Source organism: Oryx dammah, unplaced genomic scaffold, assembly GCF_014754425.2.
Source record: "Oryx dammah isolate SB20612 unplaced genomic scaffold, SCBI_Odam_1.1 HiC_scaffold_29, whole genome shotgun sequence".
Classification (NCBI taxonomy): Eukaryota; Metazoa; Chordata; class Mammalia; order Artiodactyla; family Bovidae; genus Oryx; species Oryx dammah.
The window spans coordinates 54,077,651-54,103,246 of record NW_024070213.1 but is presented as its reverse complement, the minus strand read 5'-3'; the positions used below and the strand labels follow the sequence as shown (position 1 = coordinate 54,103,246).

Here is a 25,596-nt window from a genome sequence, read left to right as displayed (position 1 = left end):
GCCCCCTTTAGCTTCTCCAGCTGCAGCCCAGGGAGGGAGCCGGGCTGCGCTCAGCCTGAGAGTGGCTGCCTGAGACAGCACCACAGGCTGCTGCTGAGCTGGGAGCTGAGAGGGGCTGGATTCCCAGTCACAGATCATCTAGCCTCTCCTGTTTTGGGGGGCGGGTGTTGTGTCTCATCTGGAAAGATCTGGGCTGGGTTTCATGCCTTTTTGATTTTAAATAATCACCTCCCTGAGAACTGACTTCCAGGTGTTCATCGAGGAAAGCAGAGTGATCCCCATGCTGGAAATGAAGGATGAGAGTTCCTGAGACTGACTGTTGAAGGCTTGGAGGTACCCCCATCTCACAATGCCTTTTAAAGCATTCGATACCTTCAAAGAAAAAATTTTGAAACCTGGAAAGGAGGGAGTGAAGAATGCTTTGGGAGATTCGTTGGGGATTTTACAAAGGTAAAGACTGAATGCAAACTTTAGATTTATTTCAGAGTAGCTTCACATTGCTGCTGGTGTTTGAAAGAATTTGTCTCATGTTTTTAAAGCTACATTTTAAAAAGGAGTGGGAGGGTCAGAATAAAGGGCTTCTGGAGCCCCTTCCAGCTCCAAAAGACTACACCTGGAGGAAAAAAAGATGCACTAAAAGGATATGTTGAATTAGGAAAACACCAAGACAAACACTCCGTTTATGCAGCAAGATTAGCACTTTTTGGACACAGTAATATTGCAAGTTGTGTGTTTGGCATTGAATTAGAAAATATTTGGGGCTATAACACTTTATGTTAATTCGATAGTAACAAAACTAGAAACCACTTTGCATGGTTATGCTTTGAGTTGAAATAATTTTTAAGAATTTTTCACTGCAGATGAAAATTAGGTATTTTCAAATTGTATAGCTTGTAATATAAACTGTATGAAGTGGTTCTTGATTGTGTAGTTTTCAAAGAGGATTATTGCACAATAATATGAAGAAAGTAACTTTAAAAATTAGTATTTAAAGCAGAAAATCTTACATGATTAAATGGGAAAGTGTTAAGTGGTATCATTGAATTGAATGTTTTTGTCCAAAAAAAAAAAATAGATCTTTTTTTTAAAGTAAAATATATTATTATTGAAAGGAGAATTTGCCATAAATGAATGAACTGATGTGATATTTAATTTGTGGTTTTAAAAATAGAAATAGTAAATGTCTAAACCTCCTAGGTTTTATAAATGAATTAATAAGCAGTCCTTATGTGCAAGGTAAAATGATTTTTTAAATTTCTTTGATGTAAATAAATGTGAAAATAACTTTGATAAAATTTTTATCATTATTTCTAATTATGATGAATGAAAATTTCCCTTGGCATTTGCTTTTAACTTTTCTATCTATGTTTTCTCATAAATTTAAAAACTAGCCCACAGATTCATTCCACTTCTTGTGTTTTATAATACACAGATTCCTGCCAGTGTTAATTTTTCCACTGTATCCCTTTGGTGAGCTTAGCAAGAGAACTGGGTTGGGCACCTTATTATTCTGGTAATTAAAAACAAAAAGTTTCAGTCAGAACTATACTGAATTATCATGTATAAATGAAAACCTACCTCAGAGACAGCAGGATAAACTAGCTAAACACAGGAAATGATTATAATAACCTTTTCTTTTAAGAATGTTTTATTCTTCTGCCGAGCACTCCCAGGTAACATCTTTTTATGGTGGAGTTTCATTTGATTAAAAATGCAAAAGGAAGCACAGTGGCTTAATTGGCGTATTCAAGTGATGACAACTATTTCAGTTCAGTTCAGTTCAGTCGCTCAGTCGTGTCTGACTCTGCGACTCCATGAATTGCAGCACGCCAGGCCTCCCTGTCCATCACCAAATCCCAGAGTTCACTCAAACTCACATCCATTGAGTCAGTGATGCCACCCAGCCATCTCATCCTCTGTCATCCCCTTCTCCTCCTGCCCCCAATCCCTCCCAGCATCAGAGTCTTTTCCAATGAGTCAATTCTTCACATGAGGTGGCCAAAGTACTGGAGCTTCAGCTTTAGCATCATTCCTTCCAAAGAACACCCAGGACTGATCTCCTTTAGAATGGACTGGCTAGATCTCCTTGCAGTCCAAGGGACTCTCAAGAGTCATCTCCAACAATTATTTAGCTTTAGATAAATACTTAGGAGTGTTCTTTCTCAACTTTAGCTGCTTTTTAAAATTTAATCACTTTTCTCAGGCCTAAGTGCTGGTTTTACTATGTTTGATTGAATGATCCACTTGAATATCCTTTTGTTTACCAGATTGGTTTGCTTTAGGGATATAACAAAATCAGTAATTTCCAAGTTGTGTGACTTCAACCCCAAATTAAGCTATGTGTCTATTACTCTGAAGAGTTTTCTGAGAATTGGCTCACTGAACAATTAAAAAAAAAACAAACAAACCCTGCTATCATAGTTCTAGATAGCACACTAAATACGTGCTAGATGTTATCATTGTTGTCGTAATTATAGAATGATTGTAAAGCCAGATTCATACCTTGTCTTTCAGTGATCCCTAGAGAGAAATTATTGGCAGAAGTAGGCATTAACTGACTGGCAATCTGAACTGATCATCAACTCTAGTGGTCTTTGAGCAGAGCTCCAGAATTAGGGCTCCTCCAGCAAAAACAGCTCTGCTGTTTTAACACTTGGTGTTAACCTCAAATCTATAAGATAATTATATATATATATATATATATATATATATATAGCTTTGCCCAGAACCTGGTATGTAGTGGATGTTTCCTCCCCTCGTTGATTTTTACATAAAACCAGTCGACAGGATCCAGTGTAAGAAAAAAGTCATAAAGAAATGTTTTCTGTTTTTAAGGGGCAGCAACATTGGGAAGTTAAGAATCCCGACTTTCTAACTTAGCAATCAGTATAAGTCATAGATGTCTAATAATGTTTACTACTGAGATCATCATCTAAATGGAATTTTCTATATGCTTTTGAACTATGGGGTCTTCCTCATGGTCAAGGGAGAGGTAAATGCATAGAGAAGTATCTGAGTCCACACATGGGGCTGATTACAGCCAGACACTGTTAGTCTTCCTGGAGAGCAGTCATTGATTGATAAGAAGCAGCTGAGCAATTCATCAACTAAAGGTACATTAATATTTTTGAAATGTAGGAAGGAAGATGATGCATTTACTTATCGTCTACTGTTGGGGAGATTAATGTCCAGAAACTGATATACAGACTTTTTTAGCTTAAATGATGAAAGTTATCTAATTGCTTATGTGTAGTAAATAATAGTAATGACAATATGTTCCAGGTACCATTAATTCTATTAACAACTCTATGAGGGAGGGCCAATTATAATCACAGTTTTATGTATGAAAAAACGGAGGCACAGAGAGGTTAAGTAATTTGCCCAATGTGACACAGCTTGTAAGTGGCAGAGCTGGGTTTCAGACCAGACATTTTGTGCCCATCTTTCTTGATCATTACACTGTGCTGCCACACAAATCAACTGTCTGGTGGCAGAAACTCATTTAATTTTAACCACAGCTCTATGGCAACCCACTCCAGTACTCTTGCCTGGAAAATTCCATGGACTGGGGAGCCTGGTAGGCTACAGTCCATGGGGTCGCGAAGAGTCGGAGACAACTGAGCGACTTCACTTTCACTTTCACAGCTCTGTAAGATAAGTATTATATTCATTCATGCCAGAAATTCATGGATACCACTGGGGCTGCACATTATCAAGAGTCTTATGATCTGAATAACTCTTAGATATCAACATAAATGACAGTAAATGGCATTTATGCTCATCCTAGCAGAGTGGACTCATTAAGTGGTTATGAGGATTAATGTAATAAAAATAGTGACACACGTGTCAAGTTATGTTCTAAATGATCTATGCTGCTGTTGTTTAGTTGCTAAGTTGTGTCCGACTCTTTGTGACCCCACAGACTGCAGCATACTAGGCTCCCCTGTCCATGGGATACTCCAGGCAAGAATACTGGAATAGGTTGCCATGCCCTCCTCCAGGGGATCTTCCCAACCCATGAATCGAACCCATTGTCTCTTACATCTCTTGCATTGGCAGGTGGGTTCTTTTACCACTAGTGCCACCTGGGAAGAAAGCTCAGAGAGGTTAACTAGGCCAAAGTCACACAGCTGAATAAATGGAAGAGTAAAAATTCAAACTAAGAAATGCTGATGCATAGATTGGATGGAGATTGGAGAAGAGATGCATCCAGGATGTCACACAAGTTTTTTTTCTGAGCAACCAAAGGAACAAAATTGTCATTACTTGAAATGTGAAAAGTTTCAGGAATTAACTTTTTTTTTTAGAGGAACTTGGTTTGGATATGTTAGGTTTGAGATGCTGATCATGTGTCTACAAAGATGTCAAATAAATCTAAATATGAAAATTGAAATCTGTGAGCATATGCATGGTGTCTAAAGCCGAGAGATGAGTGAGATCATCTAGAAAGTACAGACAGAAGACAAAAGAAATCTATAAACTGAGCTCTGGGCATCCTGGTGTGTACAGGTTGAGGAAACAGAAGGAGTGTTCAGGGGATTAGAAGGACCACCGAGTGAGTGTGGTATCCATGAAGGAATCAAAGTCATCAAGGAAAAAAGAATAATCAGTAGCATCAAGTTCTGCTGACAGGTCAACTAGATGAGAACTGGAAAGAGCCTTTGGGTTGAACCATGTGGACTCATGGTTGACTCATTGGAAAAGACCCTGATGCTGGGAAATTCTGAAGGCAGGAAGAGAAGGGGATTACAGAGGATGAGATGGTTGGATGGTATCACTGACTCAATGGACATGAGTTTGAGCAAGCTCCAGGAGTTGGTGATGGACAGGGAAGCCTGGCATGCTGCAGCCCATGGGGTTACAAAGAGTTGGACACAACTGAGCGACTGAACTGAACTGAACCATGTGGAAGGCATTGACAGCCCAAGAAGAGAAATTTTGGTGGACAGGTTGGGAGATATACCTGTTTGGAGTGTGTCCAAGAGAGAAAGGGACAAAGGGAAGTGAGACAGTGACTTCTGAGTTTTTCTATAAAAGGAAGGTGAGAAATAGGCAGGTAGCTGAAAGAGAAAGTGTTTTTATTTTAAATGTTGATGTGGGACAAATAAGGGCATATTTGTAGACAGTAGGAATGTTCTAGTAGAGAGGAGAAATAATTGATGAAATACGTGGAGAGGGATTTCCTTGAGTACATGAGAGGCAATGAGATCTAGTGCCCAGGGAAAGAGGTTGGCCTTAGCTGGAAGCTTGGAAGACAATCATAGAAAAAACGTAGAATACATCAGCATACATGCAGGTAGGTTACAAAAGTGCCTTCGGAGGTTGATGACGTTCTCTTCTGATTACTTCCATATTCTTGCATATTTATTAAGCTGCCATTCTGACCTCACAAATTAAGATTGAAAGTTCCTTTCCTGTTTTATCACTGTACTTCACCTTGATTTCAAGAAAACCTACATCATCCAGCAATTACAACTGTGTGTGTGTCTTTCTTCCTCCAAGAGCTGAAGGAGATCAGAAACCATGTCACTTTCTTTATTCTTCCGTAACACTCAGTATAGTGCCTGACACACAGTAGGCACTCAGTAAATATTTGATGAGCTGAATTAAATCCAGTACATTTGCTCTCTCTCAGTTCAGTTCAGTTGCTCAGTCATGTCCGACTCTTTGCAACCCCATGGACTGCAGCATGCCAGGCTTTCCTGTCCATGCTCTCTCTACATGTGCTTTAACCTAATTTGCTTGAGTCATAAGAAGCTACTAAGATGATCTCTGCTATGAATTGGTGGGCAAATTATTTGTGCTTCTATGTAGTCTGTTAGACATTGTATTAGTTATTAGTGAATATGATACTCTTGAAGGAGATCAACCCTGGGATTTCTTTGGAAGGAATGATGCTAAAGCTGAAACTCCAGTACTTTGGCCACCTCATGTGAAGAGCTGACTCATTGGAAAAGACTCTGATGTTGGGAGGGATTGGGGGCAGGAGGAGAAGGGGACGACAGAGGATGAGATGGCTGGATGGCATCACGGACTCAATGGACGTGAGTCTGAGTGAACTCCGGGAGATGGTGATGGACAGGGAGGCCTGGCATCCTGCGATTCATGGGGTCACAAAGAGTCGGACACGACTGAGCGACTGAACGGAACTGAACTGAAAACATATAAGCTTTGCTTATTTTTACAAAGACTTGGACCTTAATTGGGCATCTTCAGAAGGGTTATGATACATGTGATGATGCAAACAGCTCCTTTTTTTATTGACAGATACTATTCAGTTTGCCCAATTACTTTTTTTTTTTTTTAAGAAGAGAGTAAATTCACTGCAATGGACTACTGTAATCTGAATTTATGGGACTCAATGAGAAATCATGCCCTCTGTTTAAAAAATGCCAGAGAATCACCTTAGAACCACTTAAGAAGAATAGATACACAACAAACTGGTTTGTGCTGTGATAGAAAATGTACCTCCTTACCTAGTATTTTATTAAGACTTAGAAAAAGAAGAAAAAAGAATCTGAAAATAAATTTATTTTTTACTGTATATGTTTTAGCAGGCTTCAAGTGACATTAAAATTAAAGTCAAACATAATAGTTAGCTGGGTCACGTCATGTGGATGAAGTGTATAGATACTCTTTCAGCAGGATATTCAGTGAGGCATATTGTTGAGGATACAAACTCTGGACTTGAACTTGCATCCTACTTCAGAGGACTTAGTTTTTTGTCAATAAATGGACAAGATAACACTATCTACCTAGTGTAGCTGTTATGAGATTAAAATAAATTAATGTCTATAAGGGTGTAACACAATATCCAGAATATCAGTAAATTTTAACCACTTTAATTTATTTTAGTAATAATGATGATGTTAAAACGTGCAGGATGCATCCTACTCTGGGTTTTCCATTTTCTTTCTTGGTACAATTTTTCTTCTTGCCTAGTATACTTTGTAATCCTGGTCTTTCTTCCCTGTCCATTTGCCCGCTGTAGGAAAATTGACGGGACCAATGAGGAAGAAGGTAACATTGAGCTGAATGAAGAAGGGAGACCAGTGCAGACGTCCAGGCAGAGGCCCCCACTCTGTGACTGCCACTGCTGTGGGGTCCCTAAGCGCTACATCATTGCTGTCATGAGTGGGCTGGGGTTCTGCATTTCCTTTGGAATTCGGTGCAATCTTGGAGTTGCCATTGTGGAAATGGTCAATAACAGTACTGTATATGTTGATGGAAAACCGGAAATTCAGGTCAGTGTCCGTCTATGTCTATGTCAGTGTCTTTTGGCAACAGCTGTATTAATGTTTTAAATTCTTAAAGTAAAACGCATAAGGGACTACCCTGGTGGTCCAGTGGTTAAGACTCTGCACTTCCACTGCAGGAGATGAGGGTTTGATCCCTAGTTGGGGATCTAAGATCCCCCATGCCACATAGTGCAGCTTAAATAAGTAAGTAAATAAAATAAAACTTTAAAAAACACATAGGATCACAAAGAAAGCCAATTATTTTAAATACAGATAACAAACTATTTAAGAATTGAATCTGTGATATAGAAACATATGGGTTTCTTTATGAACACATCAGATGACAAAATCTAGCAATGGGTCTAATAATTTCTGTAATTTTGGTGTTTGAAGGATGAACAATAATTTGAGATAATGGCAACAGCCATCATGGGATACGAACATGTTTGTAATTTCCTCTAGTAATAGAATCACAAGTCTTGATAATATGACTGGGGTTTGTTGCCTACATTCACAATTATAGGAAATGCTGCTTTATTAGTTAGTAGCAATAAAGATGCTGATTTTTCCCCATCCAAGTTCATAGATCCACAGGATCCCATCCACAGACCTCAGTTAAGAATCCTGGTAAAAGGATAGAATGAGGTAAGCATCAGAAGGAGGCAACAGGTAAAGCAGGGTTAGGTCGTAGAGAGCCCGGCAAGTCTAAGGTGAGTCAGGCGTGGGCTTTAAGCAGAGAAATGGTGCCATCAGATCCATATTCCAGGATGATCACTGTCCAGCCAGTCATCTCCCAATGGATCCAGTGGATCAGGACTGGAGTGAATAGAAGCAGAAGGCCCCATTCAAAGGCTCTTGTAGTCATAAGCAAGCCTATAGTGATGTCACTTAAACAGTACTGTTTTCATGAATCACTGAAAAGATGAAATCTGGTCTGTTTCTTAAATGATAAGCCTTGAGAAATATTGAGATTATAGGAGAATAAAATAAAAACGTATTTCCAGTGGATACCCAATATATCTGTTTCATTGTGTTGAATGCACACACTGGAGTGACTTGTGTGGAAATCCATCTGTTTGCAGAGAGACTTCTAGCACTGTGTACATGACCTTTCCAAAGTACTTACTACCCCTTCTCCCCGAGCCCTGGCAACCATAAGTTCATTTTCTCAGTGTAAGTCTCTTTCTGTTTTGTAAGTAAGTTCATTTGTATCTTTTTTTTTTTAAGATTCCATGTATAAGGGATGTCAAACATTTCTCCTTCTCTTTCTGGTCTGATTTACTTCACTCAGTATGACACTCTCTTGGTCCATCCCTGTTGCTGCATGTAGCATTATTTCATTCTTCTTAATGGCTGAGTAATATTCCATCACATATATGTACCACATCTTCTTCACCCATTTCTCTGTTGATGGACATTTAGGTTGCTTCCATGTCTTGGCTGGGGCTTCCGTGGTGGCTCAGATGGTAAAGAATCTGCCTGCAGTGCCTGGGTTAAATCCCTGGATTGGGAAGGTCCCCTGCAGGAGGGCATGGTAACCCACTCCAGTATTCTTGCCTGGAGAATCCTCATTGACAAAGGAGCCTGGTGGCCTACAGTCCATGTGGTTGCGAAGAGTCGAACACGACTGAGTGACTAAGCACGCGCACACACACACACATGCCTTGGCTATTGCAGACTGCTGCCGTGAACATCGGGGTGTATGTATCCTTTCAGATCACATTTTTCTACACATATATGCCCAGGAGTAGGACTGTAGGGTCATAAGGTAGCTCTATGTTTAGTTTGTTAAGGAACCTCCATATTGTTCTCCATAATGGCGGTACCAATTTACCTTCCCACCAACAGTGCAGGAGGGTTCCTTTCTTGCAGAGAGACTTCTAATAGTTCTCCAGTTCCTACCCATGTTTGGGAAAACATTTAGATCAGAGTTTCCCAAACTGGTGTCTGGACACCACTGTTCTGTAGGCTGTGCTTTGAAGAAGGTGTCATATGAACTAGGAACCTGTACTGTGCTGTGTTCCGTGAGAATCTCCAAGAGGGGGCTGTGGTGTGCGTTATTTCCTGGGCTTAACTGCAGAAAGCTTTCCTTCACGCTGTGTCTATCAGCATTACCCGGAACAGTTTCTGCCAAATATTGGTTAGCGAAAATTTGATTTCAGTTCATTAAAAAGAAGTCTTTAGTTGGCCTGCAGATTCCCCGCCCTTTTTCTTTTTTAACTAAGAGATTATTCTACCAGAAGAAAAGGGTACCATGGAGATTCTTCTAACCATTCTCTTTTGTATGCCACAGTTGAATCTGTTTTTAAAAGGATATCCTGGTTGTTTATTTTGGGGGAGAGGGGCAGGGAGGGCAGTAGAGGTGTAAGGGGGATGTCATACACATTTTTAAAATAAAGAATGATGGACATTAATGAGGTTTCAGATGTGTATCACATGCATTCTGGCAGCCTTTTGTGAGGAAAGGCAGCTAATTAAACTTGTCTGCTAAGGCTTGGATCAAAATGAGATGCTGGTTTGCATTTGTTTGTTGCATGAAAAGATAGGCCTAGGTCAACAGAATTTGCTTTGAGGCAAATGGAAAAGGCATTTTGATAAACTTAAGGAACAATGCTGTGTGTGCTCTTTGGTTTCTATGGTTTTGCCTTCTGGAGTCTTAGAGAAACTGATTAAGATCTAGAATATGCTTTACATCATTTTCTCTGGCCTCATAAGTAAGAGTTTAGTAGCATTTCAGAAGTTCCAATTTATAGCAGGCCATTTCTCACTTATCCAAACAGAACAAAGCTGAGATATCATCTGAGCATGTTCAACCCAATGGCAAAGATTTCACTAATTGTATTAAGAAAGCCTCTCAATGGCTGGTAATTTTGTTTGGTTGGCTTTATTGGAGAAAAACTAGATATTTTGCACTGATATTTTTAAATCTTTATTTTCAACAGAGGGAGAAAAGTAAGTAGTATGAATAGGTGTGTGTGCTCAGTTGCTCAGTCATGTCTGACTATTTGCAGCCCCATACACTGTATAGCCTGCCAAGCTCCTCTGTCCACGGAATTTTCCAGGCAAGAATATTGGAGTGGGTTCCATTTCCTACTCCAGGTATAAATAGGCAGGCCTTGCAAATAACTGGCATATATTCTGCTAGTCGTATAGATGGTAGCTTCAGTTGATGTGTGAATCATAATCATTTTTTTAGTTTAATAATTATGAGTTTTAAGACGTGTGAATCACTTAGAACAGGGTCTGGCATGTGGTACACAATAAATGACTGCGGTTTGAGAAACTTGGATATTAGTTCTCATTACCCTCAGGGAAAATCCAAACTCCTTCTCATGAATCATGAGTCCTGTAGGGTTAAGAAGAATTGGGCTTTGGAATCTGCCGGACCTGGTTTCAAACTTGACTCTGTTGTTTATTAGCTCTGGGACCTTGAGCAAGTTGCCCTTCTGTCCTGGTCAGGGATTGCTGTTGCAAAGAATAGAAATGGGAGACCAGCTCAAGTTAAAAAGGAAATGACTGTAGGGCTATAGAGGACCTCAGGAAAGTGAACGGTGGAAAGCTATCTGCTGTGTATGCTTGTGCAGTCTGTGTCCCAGACGAGGGAGCCAGCCTGAGGTGGGACTGGGATCCAGGCTGTACTGCACTGTGGGGGAGGAGGAGTCAGGAGGGGCAGAGTGGAGCCGGACCTCATGGGAACTAGGAAATCTTCAGCTTACTCTTCAACTTGCTGGCCTTTCAGGGTCTTGCATCTGCTTCTCTCTGAGTCGGCTCCATTCTCCCAGGTCTCTCCATGGACTGTTTTATTTTGTTTTTTCTTTTCCATGGTATCTCACTGCTCTCCAAAGCCGAAGTTCCTCAAACCGTTGCCTTGCTGGGGAGCTGACTTACTGGGCCCTGACTCCGATGGAACTTGTTTCAAGTGTGCAGTATTGTCTAACTAGAATCTCTGGGTTCAGATTAGAGAGAGAAAGAAAGAAGAGAGACAGACAGGTAGGCTGAGTCCAGCCTATACGTTGGCTCCCTCTATTCTGGTGTCCATCCACAGTCACAGGGGGAGAGGCCCTTGGCACTGAGGGGAGGAGGAGAATCCTCTTAGAAGGAAATGTGAGCAGGGAGGTAGGAACTGGCATTTCTAGAAATTCTTTACTAAGTCTCATTGCTGTTTTGTGAAATGTGAATAAAAGGCCTGATTGCAGATCAAATGAGATAATCTGGTACCAATATATTAAACAGCTCTATTACTTTCCTAAAGCTGCTGTAACAGATGACCATGAACATGTGGCTTAAAACAATGGGAACTTAGTCTCTCATAGTCTGGGAGGCCAGAAATCAACTCGACTTTGGAGGGAGCCACACTCCCTCCAAAGGCTCCAAGGGAGAACCCATCTTTGCCTTTTCCAGCTTTGGCGGCTCCGAGCGCTCCTTGGCTTGTTAGCAGCATCACTCTAGTCTCTGCCTGCATCTTCACATGGCCTTCTTTCCTCTTATGTCTCCAGTCTCTCCCTGCCCTTCTCTTACAAGGACACTTGTCATCAGATTTAGGGCCCAGTTAGATAATCCAGAAAAACTCACCTTGAGATCCTTGACCTTATCACATCAGCAAAACGCTTTTCTCAAGTAAGACAGCATCTATAGATTCTGGGGGTTTTGTGCATGTATCTTTGGGGACCATTTTTTCGGCCTAATACTGTCTATGACATAGCACCTGGCTTATTATAAGAATTCATACATAGGACCATTATGATTCTCATGGACTCAATGATAGTGAAAGTCAGTTCTTGGCAGGGACAAGTATTCTTCTTCAGGTAACTTTGTCCAAATGGAAAGAAGCACCATTCTGTCAGAGGGAAAGATATGAGCGAGGGACCATGTGATTAACAGTTAGTTGTTGAATGAAGTGGATCCCTCTGTCTTGGATCTTTGGTTTCTTGGGGGCATTCTGTGACTCAAGGCAAGGAAGTCTAGTCTCTACTTAGTGAGAAAGTCAAGTCTCCACAGCAATGGAAAGAATATAGATTTTTGGTAAGAGGTCTTGGTCGTGGCTTTCTTTACAACTGGTTCTATGACTTGGGGCAAGTAAATTAATCTCAATTTCCTCTTCTGTAGAAAATGATGTAATTAACTCTAGGTATTGTAAAGAGGAAATACATGGAAAGTGACTCAAAATCATGTCCTTCTTTGGCTAAGTGTTTCCATCTCTCTTTGAATAAAAGTCAAGGTCCTTATGGTGACTTAGAAGGCCCTTCATCGTTTGAATTTCTCCTGTTTTAATGTCTCTGATTCTCTTCCTCATCCATCACCCTCCAACTCCTCTGACATCTGGCTGTTCCTCTAACACACAAAACACATCCTTATCTCAGGGCCTTTGCACTTGCTATTTCTTTGTCTAGAAAGCAATTTCTTCTGATAAGGAAATCATCACTTGCTCCCTTTCTTCCTTTAGGAGTGTTCTGTCCCCTTCTCTGTTCATATTTCTTTCTTCTTCACTGATTACCATATAACACAGTAAACACCTGTATATACTTCCTGCCATCCCCACTGACATCTTTGTGAAAATAACAATTACTGTTGTTGTTCACTGCTATATCCCCAGTATCTAGTACAATGTGTGGCACTTAGTAGCATAAAATAAAAATTTGGTGAACTGATTTGAATGTATGATGGTTAGGTTCATTTTACTCTTGAGCTTCAACTTCCTAGTCTACAAAATGGGAACTACAGTGCAGAGCATAAGCCAATATTACCTGCACTGTGATCTCCTAGAAGGCAAAGGCAACACTTGAGTTTGTGTTTATACTGTCACCTGACCTGGCACACAGGAAGCACACGGTGCATATTGAATAAATGAGCAAATAAGTCCATGACAATTTGTGATAGGAACACAAAATGTGATGAAAATTCATAAAAGGTACTATGTTGATAATTAAGAACTCTTACTCCATAATAGGAACATCTTGGATTTTGATACCAATGCTTTACCAAGCCGTTCATTAATGTGGCAAATATTTACTTGCATCTTCTATGTTGTAGACACTTGTAGGTACAGAGGTTATAAAGTCAAAAGGACACAGCTGCCACCTTAGAGTCACCTGCCACCTCATGTGGGAAAGGGACATGTGACAGGCTAGTTTGAGAACAGGGTGGGTGCCATGACTGCAAGAACAGAGGTCTGTGGACCAAGGCCTAGGAAAAATAACCACTTCAATTCAGGGCAGCGGAGGAGCTTTCTCAGAGAAGGGAGATTTGTAAGAAATCTGAAAAGGGTGAGTTACTTTGCTGGGAAAGAAAGTGAGGAAAGGCTTCAATGGTTTGAGAGTCGTGTAAGGGTGTTTTGTTGCCCTTGCCATCTTCATAAAGACAACAATAGCTGCTAACATTTACTGAGTCTACACTGTGCTCCAGGCATTATCCTAACGTGTTAAATGCAAAATCTCTAAGCAGAGGAATAACCTACTAGAAATATTCATGGCATTTATCCCCAGACATCCTATGGGTAGGTAAGTTTTATTATCTTCATAAAAAAAAGAGAGGCATGACTGTCATTCCCTTAGTGTCTGACTAAACTGGTACCTAAATAACCCAATAAACCCAGAATTTACCTTTTGTTTTCTTTACAAGTTGTTTTATTTTCTTCTTAGCCGTCATCAGTTTTTTTTTTTAACTTTTTCATAGTCTCTCCTTTCTCTCACTAGAAGTTAGGCTCAATGACAACAAGGACTTTGCTGTGTCCCTGCTGTCATTGAGGCCCCCCATCAATATTTGCTGAATATCCCTTCATGGTTCACCTGAAACTATCACAGCATTGTTAATCTGCTATACCCCAGTACAAATTTAAAAATTAAAAAGATATTTGCTGAATTTAAAGGAGGGAAAGAAAGACTTCGTAGAGTTATTATATAGGATCATCAGAGAATGATGACAGGCAAGTGTTTTCTTACAAACCAAATGTATCTGATTTCTCATTTCCAGACAGCACAATTTGACTGGGATCCAGAGACAGTGGGCCTTATCCATGGATCTTTTTTCTGGGGTTATATTGTGACACAAATTCCAGGTGGTTTCATTTCAAATAAATTTGCTGCGAACAGGTAAGATAAATTGATTTAACATGAGTGCTACACAGATCATAATGTGGCTTTGTATGCTTTTATCAATTCTACACAACTGGCTCTCAATTTAGGGGTGCAGAATGAAAGATAGAAGTCATTCCTAAAGATATGATTCACAGACATTGATTTTACATGATCCTGTTCTTAAGAATCTCTTTTTGTTTACTTTTTTGTTTAAATCTAATCTATCTTGCAATTCTTTAACTGATTATGTAGTTTAAAAAAAAAATCAACTGCATCTGAGTCTGGAGCAACAGTTTCTGGACCCTAAGTAACTCGCTTGGTAACTTCTACTGAGTTCCTCTTTTTCCCTGGACCTCCATTTCCTCATCTGTGAAATGAAACATGGATTAGATTGTGTCTGAGTTCCCTTTGGCCAATGACATTCTGTGATGCTGTTTACTATATTGATATTATCCTGTACTATACTGGTTTTGTCACGTGAATAGGAGGGGCTTGTCTCTAGACTGTAAGATGTCTTTCATACCCTTGCGATTCTATAGGAGGTGTTTGAGCAAATAAAAGTAGGTCCAAGAAAAAATGAGCTGCCTCAAGGAGTAGTAGTTCTCTGTTACTAAAAGTATTCAAGCAAAAATGATGGCCACTTGGGAGATATGTAATATGTATATGTACCAGAAAAGGAGTGTACTAGGAGAGTACTAATTATTTCCAGGTCATTTCTAATTGTAATTGACTTAACATATATGGGTTTTGTGAAGTGTATATTTTATGAAGCAGTATTTTTCAAACTCTAAAACAGAACTCATTAGATGGTAATAAAATCAATAGTGATTTACCAATATCTATTTTTCTAAAAAGAGAGAGAAATAAAAGGAAAGATAATCAAATAGAATAGAAAATATCTTAGCTCATTGCACATTTTAGAATCATATTTTGGAAATTGTTTTGGTTACATCTGTGTGTTATGAGTGTGTGTTGGGTTGCAATATAAATTTTATTTTGTTTTATGGATCAAGAAAAAAAGTCTGAAAGTCATATCCATATGTAAAGTCATTTCTATGAGCATGACTCATATTTTACTTATGTTCTTATCTAATTTGTGTCCTTTATTTATTGTCACTTGCCTGTTGTATTCTTCTTAAAAAGTGATAAAATCCTGGTTCCTATGGTCTTTGCAGTCACTATTCACACTTCTGCCCTAAAAAGAAATAACACATAATAAGATTTCCCAGACTATAAAAGATCTGAAGCAGCATTAGCATGTGTGAGAAAGAAATAAAATGATGCCCACTCTCTTTTCCTGGGACACTCCTGTCCAGGCAAAGAGGAGACACACAGTACTTGGCAGAAAGCTGTGGGGCTGAGACAGGTACCCAGCCTGTCCTGTGCTTGGCTGGTCCCAGGACACAGCATGCTTCTCAGATAGTTGGTATCCCCATCTGCTAACATGAAGGCAGAACTGGGAAGCAGGAGATACAACCCAAATGTGCAGAAGTCATGAGGTAGTAGTCAGAATGGATCATTCGGGTAGAATCTAGAAGAATGGTGGGTCTCCAGTAAGTTTACCTCATGCAGGTCAATCTCCAGCTTCTGGATCTTATCTAGGCAGAACACCCCTGTACTGCCCCAAACCTTCCTATTATTGGCCCAGGGACTGGAGCTTGGGAATCAAAGCAGCCTGACAGTCTAGCATGGCACACACCAGACCATAAGACATCTATTTCTCTATTGATTTATACAGTGATCTTCCATGAACTGGTAGCTTTGTTCCTGATGGTTAACTAATGTGCCACATCCGTGGTGGGCCTGCCCAGTAACACAGTGTTTTGGTCCCTCAGGGTCTTCGGGGCTGCCATCTTCTTAACATCGGCCTTGAACATGTTCATTCCATCTGCAGCCAGAGTGCATTACGGCTGTGTTCTGTGTGTCAGGATTTTGCAAGGTTTAGTGGAGGTAAGAGACTCTTTTCTTAACAAATTTTGATATTATTGGAGACAACATGATCCTTTAGAAATTTTAATTTTTGAAGAAAACCTCCTTTATCAGTTTTCCTATCTCCTGCCTTGTCTGGCTATCTGAACTTTCTGGTTAGGATTATAATTATGAATACTTTAATTAAAATTCCATGTGTGATTCCAAATTTATACACAATGAAGGATCATTGCACAGAGTGCAGAATTTCAGATGAGCCAGGAGTGATCTTAGAGGTAATTTAATCCAACTACTTCTGCTTAATAAATTTTGAAACTGAAGCCCAAAGCCTTCAGTTCACATAACTAAGGCTCTTTCCACTAAAACAATTTAAATGGATTTATTAATAAATCTGTAAATTTCCAGGGGTGTAGTCTTACACAGAGATTTAGCTTGATGAGTTGGGTAGCATAATATAGAACCAGAAGGTAAATATTTTGTACTCTCCTGGCCATACTGTGGTCTGTTGCAACTTCTCAACTCTGCCATTGTTTACAAAAGCAGCCAGAGATATATAAATGTGTAGGCATGGTTACTTTCCAGTGAAACTTTTTGGACACTGATATTTTTTATTTCATATGATTTTTACATGCCAGGAAATGCACTTCTTAAAAAAATTTTTTTTCTGGTCACTTAAAAATTTAAAAACCATTCTTTGCTTGAGGGCTGGACAAAAATAGATGGTGGCCCACATCAGGCCATCATGTGCTACCAGCTGATGTAGAGAAATGTTTCCCAAACTCAGCCATTCACCTCTAACGGTTGTCACGTTTATCATATTCACACTATGATTCATACTGTTACTTGCCTATAGTTTTCCCCTGGTCAATTTACTTAAAAACAAAACAAAATAAAAGAACCTTATCATAAGCAACAATATTTTTTATATCATGGGTTTAATGTGCTAGTTATATTTTTCTAAAGCCTATTAGAATATATAAGTAACAATGATAATAAAAAATGTAGGTTGTTTTAGTACTTTAAATCCAATTCTTATCCCACTGGAGGGACATATACCACACTTTGGAAAATACTAACACAGTAGAAAGAACATGATATTAGCAGCCCTGAATACTAGAATCTAGTCACTTAATGGCTGTCAGCCTCAGGTTCTACATCTTTAAATGGCAGGATGGATCAGCTGATTGTGGAAATCCATTCCCACACTGATATTAAATAATAAGAAGAAATTCCCCACCTTGCTTACCTTTGAACTAGTATTTGAATTTTAGCATCTTTGCTGTGAGTCAAAATAGCTGACACATGTTATTTAGTTTCTGTAAGTTGGGCTTTTCTGTTGTAGTGTCAAAGAGGCAAAGTCCAAGTTTTAAACACAAAAAGAAACTGGAGTCAAGTCGAATCATCCATTTTCAACTGTTTTGCCAGGGTGTGACATACCCAGCGTGCCACGGGATGTGGAGTAAGTGGGCACCACCTTTGGAGAGAAGCAGACTGGCTACAACCTCCTTTTGTGGTGAGTGTATTGGAATAACAGCAAGTTTCATATAGGAGTGCTTTTGGCTTTAGATGAAGACCTTGCTAAATAGAATTAATTTTTTCACATAACAGAAGTCCAAAGGTGAATGGTTGGTGGCTAGTGTTGATTCTGCCTGTAATTGGCCTGTAGTCTATCCAGGGCCTGTGCATGTTCTGACTTTCTGCTCTACTATCCTTAGAGTGATAACTTTTTGCATTCATGCATATTCCTCATGTTCACAAAATGGCTACCACAATTCCAGGCATTAAGGCCACACCAAAGGCAGAAAGAAGAGGGGATGGGTGTCCTAACCACCTCTATTCTTTGCATCAGGAAAGAAAAAGCTTTCCCAATCCCCCTAGCAGGCTTCCAGTTTTATTGGCTTGGTCCTAACTGTGTCATAGGCTTTACTATCTGCAGAGAAAGCTGGGAAAGCCAGTGCCTAGCTTTCCTAACATCTTTAATAGAGAAAAGTAAGAAAATAGTCATTGGAAGTTGTTGTAGGATTAGCCAACAAGTATTTCCCAAAGTTGAAAGTAGAAGATATAGAATAGTCAAGGCCCCACTCCTCTTCTTCTTACAAATGGAGAAATTAAAACTAAAGTTTTAAATCTCATTTCATTGAACTAAAACAGAAGTCCAATGACTTGCTCAAGATCACATAGCTACCAAAGAATGGAGCAGGAGCTAGAACATTGGATTCTTGATTCAAAGCTTTCCTCACACTGCTTTGTACATACCGTCATCAGTTCAGTCGCTCATCATGTCCGACTCTGCAACCCCACGGACTGCAACATACCAGGCCTCCCTGTCCGTGTGCTCCCATCACCAACATCTGGAGCCTACTCAGACTCATGTCCATCACATCAGTGATGCCATCCAACCATCTCAGCCTCTGTCGTCTCCTTTTCCTCCCACCTTCAATCTTTCCCAGCATCAGGGTTTTTTAAAATGAGTCAGCTCTTCCCATCAGGTGGCCAAAGTATTGGAGTTTCAGCTTCAACATCAGTCCTTCCAATGAATAGTCAGGATTGATTGCCTTTAGGATGGACTGGTTGGATCTCCTTGCAGTCCAAGGGACTCTCAAGAGTCTTCTCCAACACCACAGTTCAAAAGCATCAATATTTTGGCACTCAGCTTTCCTTATAGTCCAACCTTCACATCCATACATGACCACTGGAAAAGCCATAGCTTTGACTAGACAGACCTTTGCTGGTAAAGTAACGTCTCTGCCTTTTAATATGCTGTCTAGTTTGGTCATAGCTTTTCTTCCAAGGAGCGAGTGTCTTTTAATTTCATGGCTGCAGTCACCATCTGCAGTGCTTTGTCATAGAGACCATTTAATCAACTTTTGCTATTATCTTCCAGAAAAAAAAAAATGAAAAGGACATCATCCATTTTACCCAAAAGCAAATTAATAGCCCTTAAGTACTGATGTGACTTTAACTCCTAGGTCTCCAAATTTCACCTTGCTAAGGTTGCCTCATTTGAAGCCATGCTGAGACTGGCCCCTCTATGAGTCTCTGAGAGTAATCAGTGTTCAGAAGACTCTACTAGGTACCCATCAATATTTGAACAAGAACAGCATGTGCTGCCACCAATATTTGCAAATTTTTTTTTAATGGGGGAAGAGGCCCAAGAAGACAAAAGTGACTTAGGCCACAAAAGTTAGCAATGGGCCCACACAAAATTAGGATCAGAATTTAGGTCTGCTTAGTTTTTTCAAGCTAGCATATCTTTCCTAACACAAGCTAATCTGTACATTTTAGCTAAGGAGGAAGCTTTACTTCTCTGAATATATTTATTATTTTTCCCTCTCTTTCTTTGGGACTTCCCTGATAGCTCAGATATTAAAGAATCTGCCTGCAATGCAGGGACCTGGGTTTGATTCCTGGGTTGGGAAAATCCCCTGGAGAAGGAAATGGCAACCCACTCTAGTATTCTTGCCTGGAGAATTCCATGGACAGAGTAGCATGGTGGGCTACAGTTCATGGGGTCACAAAGAGTTGAACACAATTGAGTGACTAACACTTTCACTTTCTCTTCTTTACTTGCACAAGTAGTAATAGTGCTAGCAGCAGCAGTAGTAGTAGCAGCAATAGTAGTAATAAAGGATCCCAGGGAATTTGGTGTGAAACTTTCACCCATGTGCCTATTTTGTGTCTCATTTGGAAATGCATGCACAGGTGAGATGCCTTTACATCTTTAATCTCCCCCATCCTTAGGAACCATTTTTGTCCTCTTGCTTGTAGTTCAAGATCAACTCCACCTCCCCTACTGATCTTATACCAACTCTAGAAGAATGTAAGATTCTGCCCCAGCTGACCTTGACCTGTTTTCTTCAGATGATTTACTTATAAGGCCTTTTATTTTGATATGCCAGCAAACAAGAACACTAGCAGCCACTCCCCATTCTTAGTGTTTTTATAGCCCTAAAATGGCTAATTTAAGAAATGATTTGACGCTCAAGGATAAGTTACCTGATCAAGGTCATAGGCTTTATTGCATTTCTCAGCTAAGGTGTGGCCTTGGTTTCAAAGAAGAGCACAGCAAAAATGTCATTAGAAGTAAACCCATGCTTGGGGATAAATGATTCTTACACTTAAAAAATATTGCAGTTGGAAGAGTCTTTAGAAAACATCTAGTCACACTCATTGCTTCATTTTTTTAATTAATTTTAATTTTTTAAGAAATAAAACTGACTTTATTCAAAGACATAGCTTTTTGGTTTTGTTTTCCCCTAGTTTTATTGAGATGGAAGAGACATACAGCACTGTTTACATTTCAGGTGTTCAATGTAATGATTTGACTTACATACATCATGAAATATTTGTCAAAATAGGTTTAGTGAAGGTCATCATCTCACACAGATACAACATCGAAGAAATAGGCAAAAAATCTTTTTTCCTTGTGATGATAACTCTTAGGATTTCCCGTCTTACCAACTTTCATTTGTAACATATGTCAGTTTAGTTCTCTTTATTATGTAGTATGATACACCCCTAGTACTTACTTATACCTGGCAATTTGTGCTTTTTGATTGTCTTCATATGATGGCCCCTCTACCAACTCCTGCCTCTGACAGCCACAAATCTGAATTCTTTTTCTAACTCCATTGTTTTATAGTAGATGAGACTGATGCTCAGGGAGGGGAAAAAAAGATATAAATTTTCATGGAAAGTGAGGACAGAACTGGGGACTCTGTCATCCCCAGTTCAGCTACTCCTCTCTGTCTATGCCATTCAATAAGCACCCTCCTCTTCCTCTGTGTTGACCACACAGAGGGATCAAGGTAGAGTTAGGGCAATATGGGTGGAGAGCCCTATTGGGGTATGCTCAGGACCTATGGGTGTGAGAGATTACATTCAGCCACAATTGGAAGGATGAGGAAGAGTTGTCTAAAAGACAGGAAAGGACAATTTCAAACTGTAAAATTTCCTCAATGGAAGAATGCTTCTTGCTATGAGGAATTATTGGCTATTGTTGAATGGAAGAAGCAGGACTGAATTATTAAACAGTTAAGGTTAAAGGCTTTGGATTCCCAGACCTAGATTCTGGTCACTTATACCCATGTGACCTCAGGAAATTTACCTCCCATCCCAAGCATTCTTGTAAAATGGGGATGACACTGGTACCAATGTTACCAGGTTGAAAAAAAAGGCTAAATAAAATCAGGGGTCCAGAGTACTCACCACAGTACTAGAAATCACACAGAAAGCACTCAGTGCATCTTATATTCAATTCAGTTCAGTTGCTCAGTCGTGTCCGACTCTTTGCAACCCCATGAATTGCAGCACGCCAGGCCTCCCTGTCCATCACCAACTCTGGAGTCTACCCAGCCCATGTCCATCAAGTTGGTGATGCATCCAACCATCTCATCCTCTGTCATCCCCTTCTCCTCCTGCCCTCAATCTTTCCAAACAGCATCAGGGTCTTTTCCAATGAGTCAGCTCTTTGCATCAGGTGGCCAAAGTATTGGAGTTTCAGCTTCAGCATCAGTCCTTCCAGTGAACACCCAGGACTGATCTCCTTTAGGATGGACTGGTTGGATCTCTTTGCAGCCCATGGGACTCTCAAGAGTCTTCTCCAATACCACAGTTCAAAAGCATCAATTCTTCAGTGCTTAGCTTTATTTATAGTCCAACTCTCACATCCATACATGACCACTGGAAAAACCATAGCCTTGACTAGATGGACCTTTATTGGCAAAGTAATGTCTCTGCTGTTTAATATGCTGTCTAGGTTGGTCATACCTTTCCTTCCAAGGAGTAAGCATCTTTTAATTTCATGGCTGTGGTCACCATCTGCAGTGATTTTGGAGCCCAGAAAAATAAAGTCAGCCACTGTTTCCACTGTTTCCCCATCTATTTGCCATGAAGTGATGGGACCAGATGCCATGATCTTAGTTTTCTGAATGTTGAGCTTTAAGCCAACTTTTTCACTTTCCTCTTCCAATTTCATCAAGAGGCTCTTTAGTTCTTTTTCACTTTCTGCCATAAGGGTGGTATCATCTGCATATCTGAGGTTATTGATATTTCTTCCAGCAATCTTGATTCTAGCTTGTGCTTCCTCCAGCTCAGCGTTTCTCATGATGTACTCTGCATATAAGTTAAATAGATGGTTATCCCCTGACCCTCCCTATTTGCATCATCTAAACTGGAGCTCCCACCTCCCACTCCCAGGGTATTTGCTCCGGGAAAGGAGACCACCTTCTCCACACCCACAGAGGAATCAGATCTGTAGCTCTTCTTTATAGACGATATGTCCTGGAACCCTTGCCTTATCAGTCTGAGGAAGTCTGAGGTTAAAAAAATTAAAAGTGCTCTATCATTCTGTACACAATAGCAGCATTAATAGTTGATGTTTGAAAGTGGAAGTGTTAGTCCCTCAGTCATGTCTGACTCTTTGCAATCCCATGGACTGTAGCCCACCAGGCTTCTCTATCCATGGAATTCTCCAGGCAAGAATACTGGAGTGGATTGTCATTCCTTTCTCCAGGGGATCTTCCTGACCCAGGGATCGAACCCAAGTCTCCTGCATTGCAGGCTGATTCTTTACCATCTGAGTCACCAGGGAAGCCCAGTTGGTGTTTGAAAGTGAAAGTGTTAGTTCCTCAGTCCTGTCCGACTCTTTGTGACCCCATGGACTGTAACTCACCCAGCTCCTCTGTCTGTGGGGTTCTCCAGGCAAGGATACAGGAGTGGTTGCCATTTCCTTCTCCAAGGGATCTTCTTGACCCAGGGATCAAACCCAGGTCTCTTGCACTGCAGGCAGATTCTTTTACTACTAGCGCCACATGGGAAGCTCTAAAAAGCAGCCCTCTTGGCTTGGTTCCACTGGGACTTGAACCCAGGACCTTCTGTGTATAGAGCAGATGTGATAACCACTATGCTAGTTGGTGTTTGCTGCTGCTAAGTTGCTTCAGTCGTGTCCGACTCTGTGCGACCCCATAGACGGCAGCCCACCCAGCTCTCCCCTCCCTGGGATTCTTCAGGCAAGAATACTGGAATGGGTTGCCATTTCCTTCTCCAACACATGAAAGTGAAAGTGAAGTCATGTCTGACTCCTAGCGATCTCATGGACTGCAGCCTACCAGGCATCTCCATCCATGGGACCTCCCCAGCAAGAGTACTGGAGTGGGTTGCCATTGCCTTCTCCGTTGGTGTTTATGTAACACTTAATTAGAGCACCTTCATGTAATAACTTATTTGTTCCTCAAAACAACCTGGTAAGACAGAGATTTCACTTCCATCTGAAAAAAAAATGATTTGGAAGAATTGAGAGACTTCCTCAGGGGTCCTGATGTTCAGATCCGGGATTCCAGGACAGGCCTTTCATAGCCAGCTTGGCCCAACTTGGAAAGATGGGATTTAATTTCTTTGTCTGGAAGCTCTCTAAACTTCCATTTCCTGAAGATCTTCCTTAGCACTGGGTTATGGGATACAGCATTTCTTTTTGCTGCTCACTTGTGCTGAAGCAAGAATTTTTTCCACTCATACCCAGAGAGAATTTCATATAGTAATTTTTTTGATTCAGTTAATATTTATTGGGAGTTCGCGGGGCTCGTGTCTCTCCACCAGATATCACAGAGCTGCAAGAGATAGTGAAGGTGAGGTCACTGCCTCTAGCCCTTGTTATCTTGTCTAGACAAGATAAACATCCACACACAGGTAACTATTTACAAGGTTAGGTATTTCAAAGTAAGAAACTAAAAAATGTACCCATTTAGGAGGTGGATGAAGACAGTAGCTATCCTGGTCATCCTGCCATCTTGAAATTTAACAGTTTTCTGGTATTTAAAAAAAAAATTGAGACACTAAAAAGCATGATCCTTTCATAGTTTGAAGTTCCTTATTTAAAGACCTAGGTGAATTATACATCAATATAATTATATCTCAATAAAACTGGGAGAAGAAAAATTTTTTAAATAAAAATATAGGTGATAATCCTTCTGAATTGTGAACCCTGAGAGATAGATACATAAATGCCTTCACTTTCTTTCTTTTTAATGTTCTGGCTATTTATTTACTTATTGGCTGTACTCCAAACACGTGGGATGTTAATTTCCTTACCCGGGATTGAACCCATGCCCCCTGCAATGGAAGCACGGGGTCTTAACCACTGGACCACCAGGAAAGTCCCTGTTCCTTCACTTTCTGTCTTCAGCACCCAATATTGTGCCTGGTTGAATTTTTCAGAGTTCTGTCACATTTTCTCTCATTTTTTTCATTCCGTTTTCTTGTAATTCCAAATCGAGGTGCCTGAGCCATCTCTGTCTAATCCTTCCATGGCATCTGGATGAAGTTAAAGGGTATCCCGGAGACCTTTCTCTCTTGGGGGCCTCTTTTTAGGCACGGTGGGAGTTGGCCAGCTCCTCTGCACGGAGGCACCCTAACTCCCACTCAGTGTGATTGGTCTGCAGGTTGACTGCTGAGCTCTAAATGGTTGGATGGGCTGGCCTGATGCCTGGTAAGTGTCCTTCAACTTTTCTTGTCCCAGGTTCCTATGCGGGAGCAGTGATTGCCATGCCGCTGGCGGGGGTGTTGGTCCAGTACATTGGATGGGCCTCTGTCTTTTATATTTATGGTGAGTGATTTGATTCCATGAGTTCCCATGGGTAACTGGCCTTCCTGGGTGGCTGGGTGGTGAAGAATCCCCGGCAATACTGCAGATGCAGGAAATGCAGGTCTGACCCCTGTGTCGGGAAGATCCCCTGGAGGAGGGAATGGCAACCCACTTCAGTATTCTTGCCTGGAGAATCCCATGGACAGAGGAGCCTGGTGGGCTACAATCCACAGGGTCATGAAGAGATGGACAGGACTGAAGTGACTGAGTACACACGCACACCTGGGTAATTGATAGATATGGCATTTGACTATCTAATGGGGTTGGCTTAAGAGTTTACTGTGTGAAAATAGGGATCACTAAGACAAGTTTATCACATAAATGGAATACTTGTCTAACGATGATTCATTTAATGTGTATATAAAAGTTAAATTTCTTAATGAGCAGAACATAATCTTTCTTTAAATACCAGCTAATAACATAATGACAGGAAAAATCAACCAAATGCTTTCTTCTAGCTGAATATAGTGCCATTTGAAAATACTTTGAAATTTGACAAATTTAGAGGTGGAAGAAAATGAGATGATGTCATCAAGCTTTTTGTTTTTCAATTGCAGGTATTTTAGGAATTGTTTGGTACATGTTTTGGCTGCTGCAAGCCTATGAGTGTCCAGCAGCTCACCCAACAATATCCCAGGAAGAGAGGACCTATATAGAGACAAGTATAGGAGAAGGAGCCAACTTGGTTAGTCTCAGTGTAAGTGGAGACGGAGAG

The 25,596-nt window shown here is 40.4% G+C and overlaps 1 protein-coding gene across 2 annotated transcripts in view; it reads left to right on the top strand.

The window, feature by feature from the left end:
- Positions 1 to 260: 260 nt before the first annotated feature.
- Positions 261 to 25,596, top strand: part of SLC17A8 (solute carrier family 17 member 8) — a 38,940-nt gene continuing 13,604 nt past the window's right edge. For both annotated transcript variants that reach the window (XM_040234908.1, XM_040234907.1), the window contains exons 1-7: positions 261 to 450; positions 6,992 to 7,244; positions 14,208 to 14,326; positions 16,147 to 16,261; positions 17,666 to 17,753; positions 24,756 to 24,842; positions 25,439 to 25,578. In XM_040234908.1, coding sequence (XP_040090842.1) covers positions 350 to 450; positions 6,992 to 7,244; positions 14,208 to 14,326; positions 16,147 to 16,261; positions 17,666 to 17,753; positions 24,756 to 24,842; positions 25,439 to 25,578 — 903 coding nt within the window. In that variant the 5' untranslated portion in view covers positions 261 to 349. The remainder of the gene's footprint in view (positions 451 to 6,991; positions 7,245 to 14,207; positions 14,327 to 16,146; positions 16,262 to 17,665; positions 17,754 to 24,755; positions 24,843 to 25,438; positions 25,579 to 25,596) is intronic.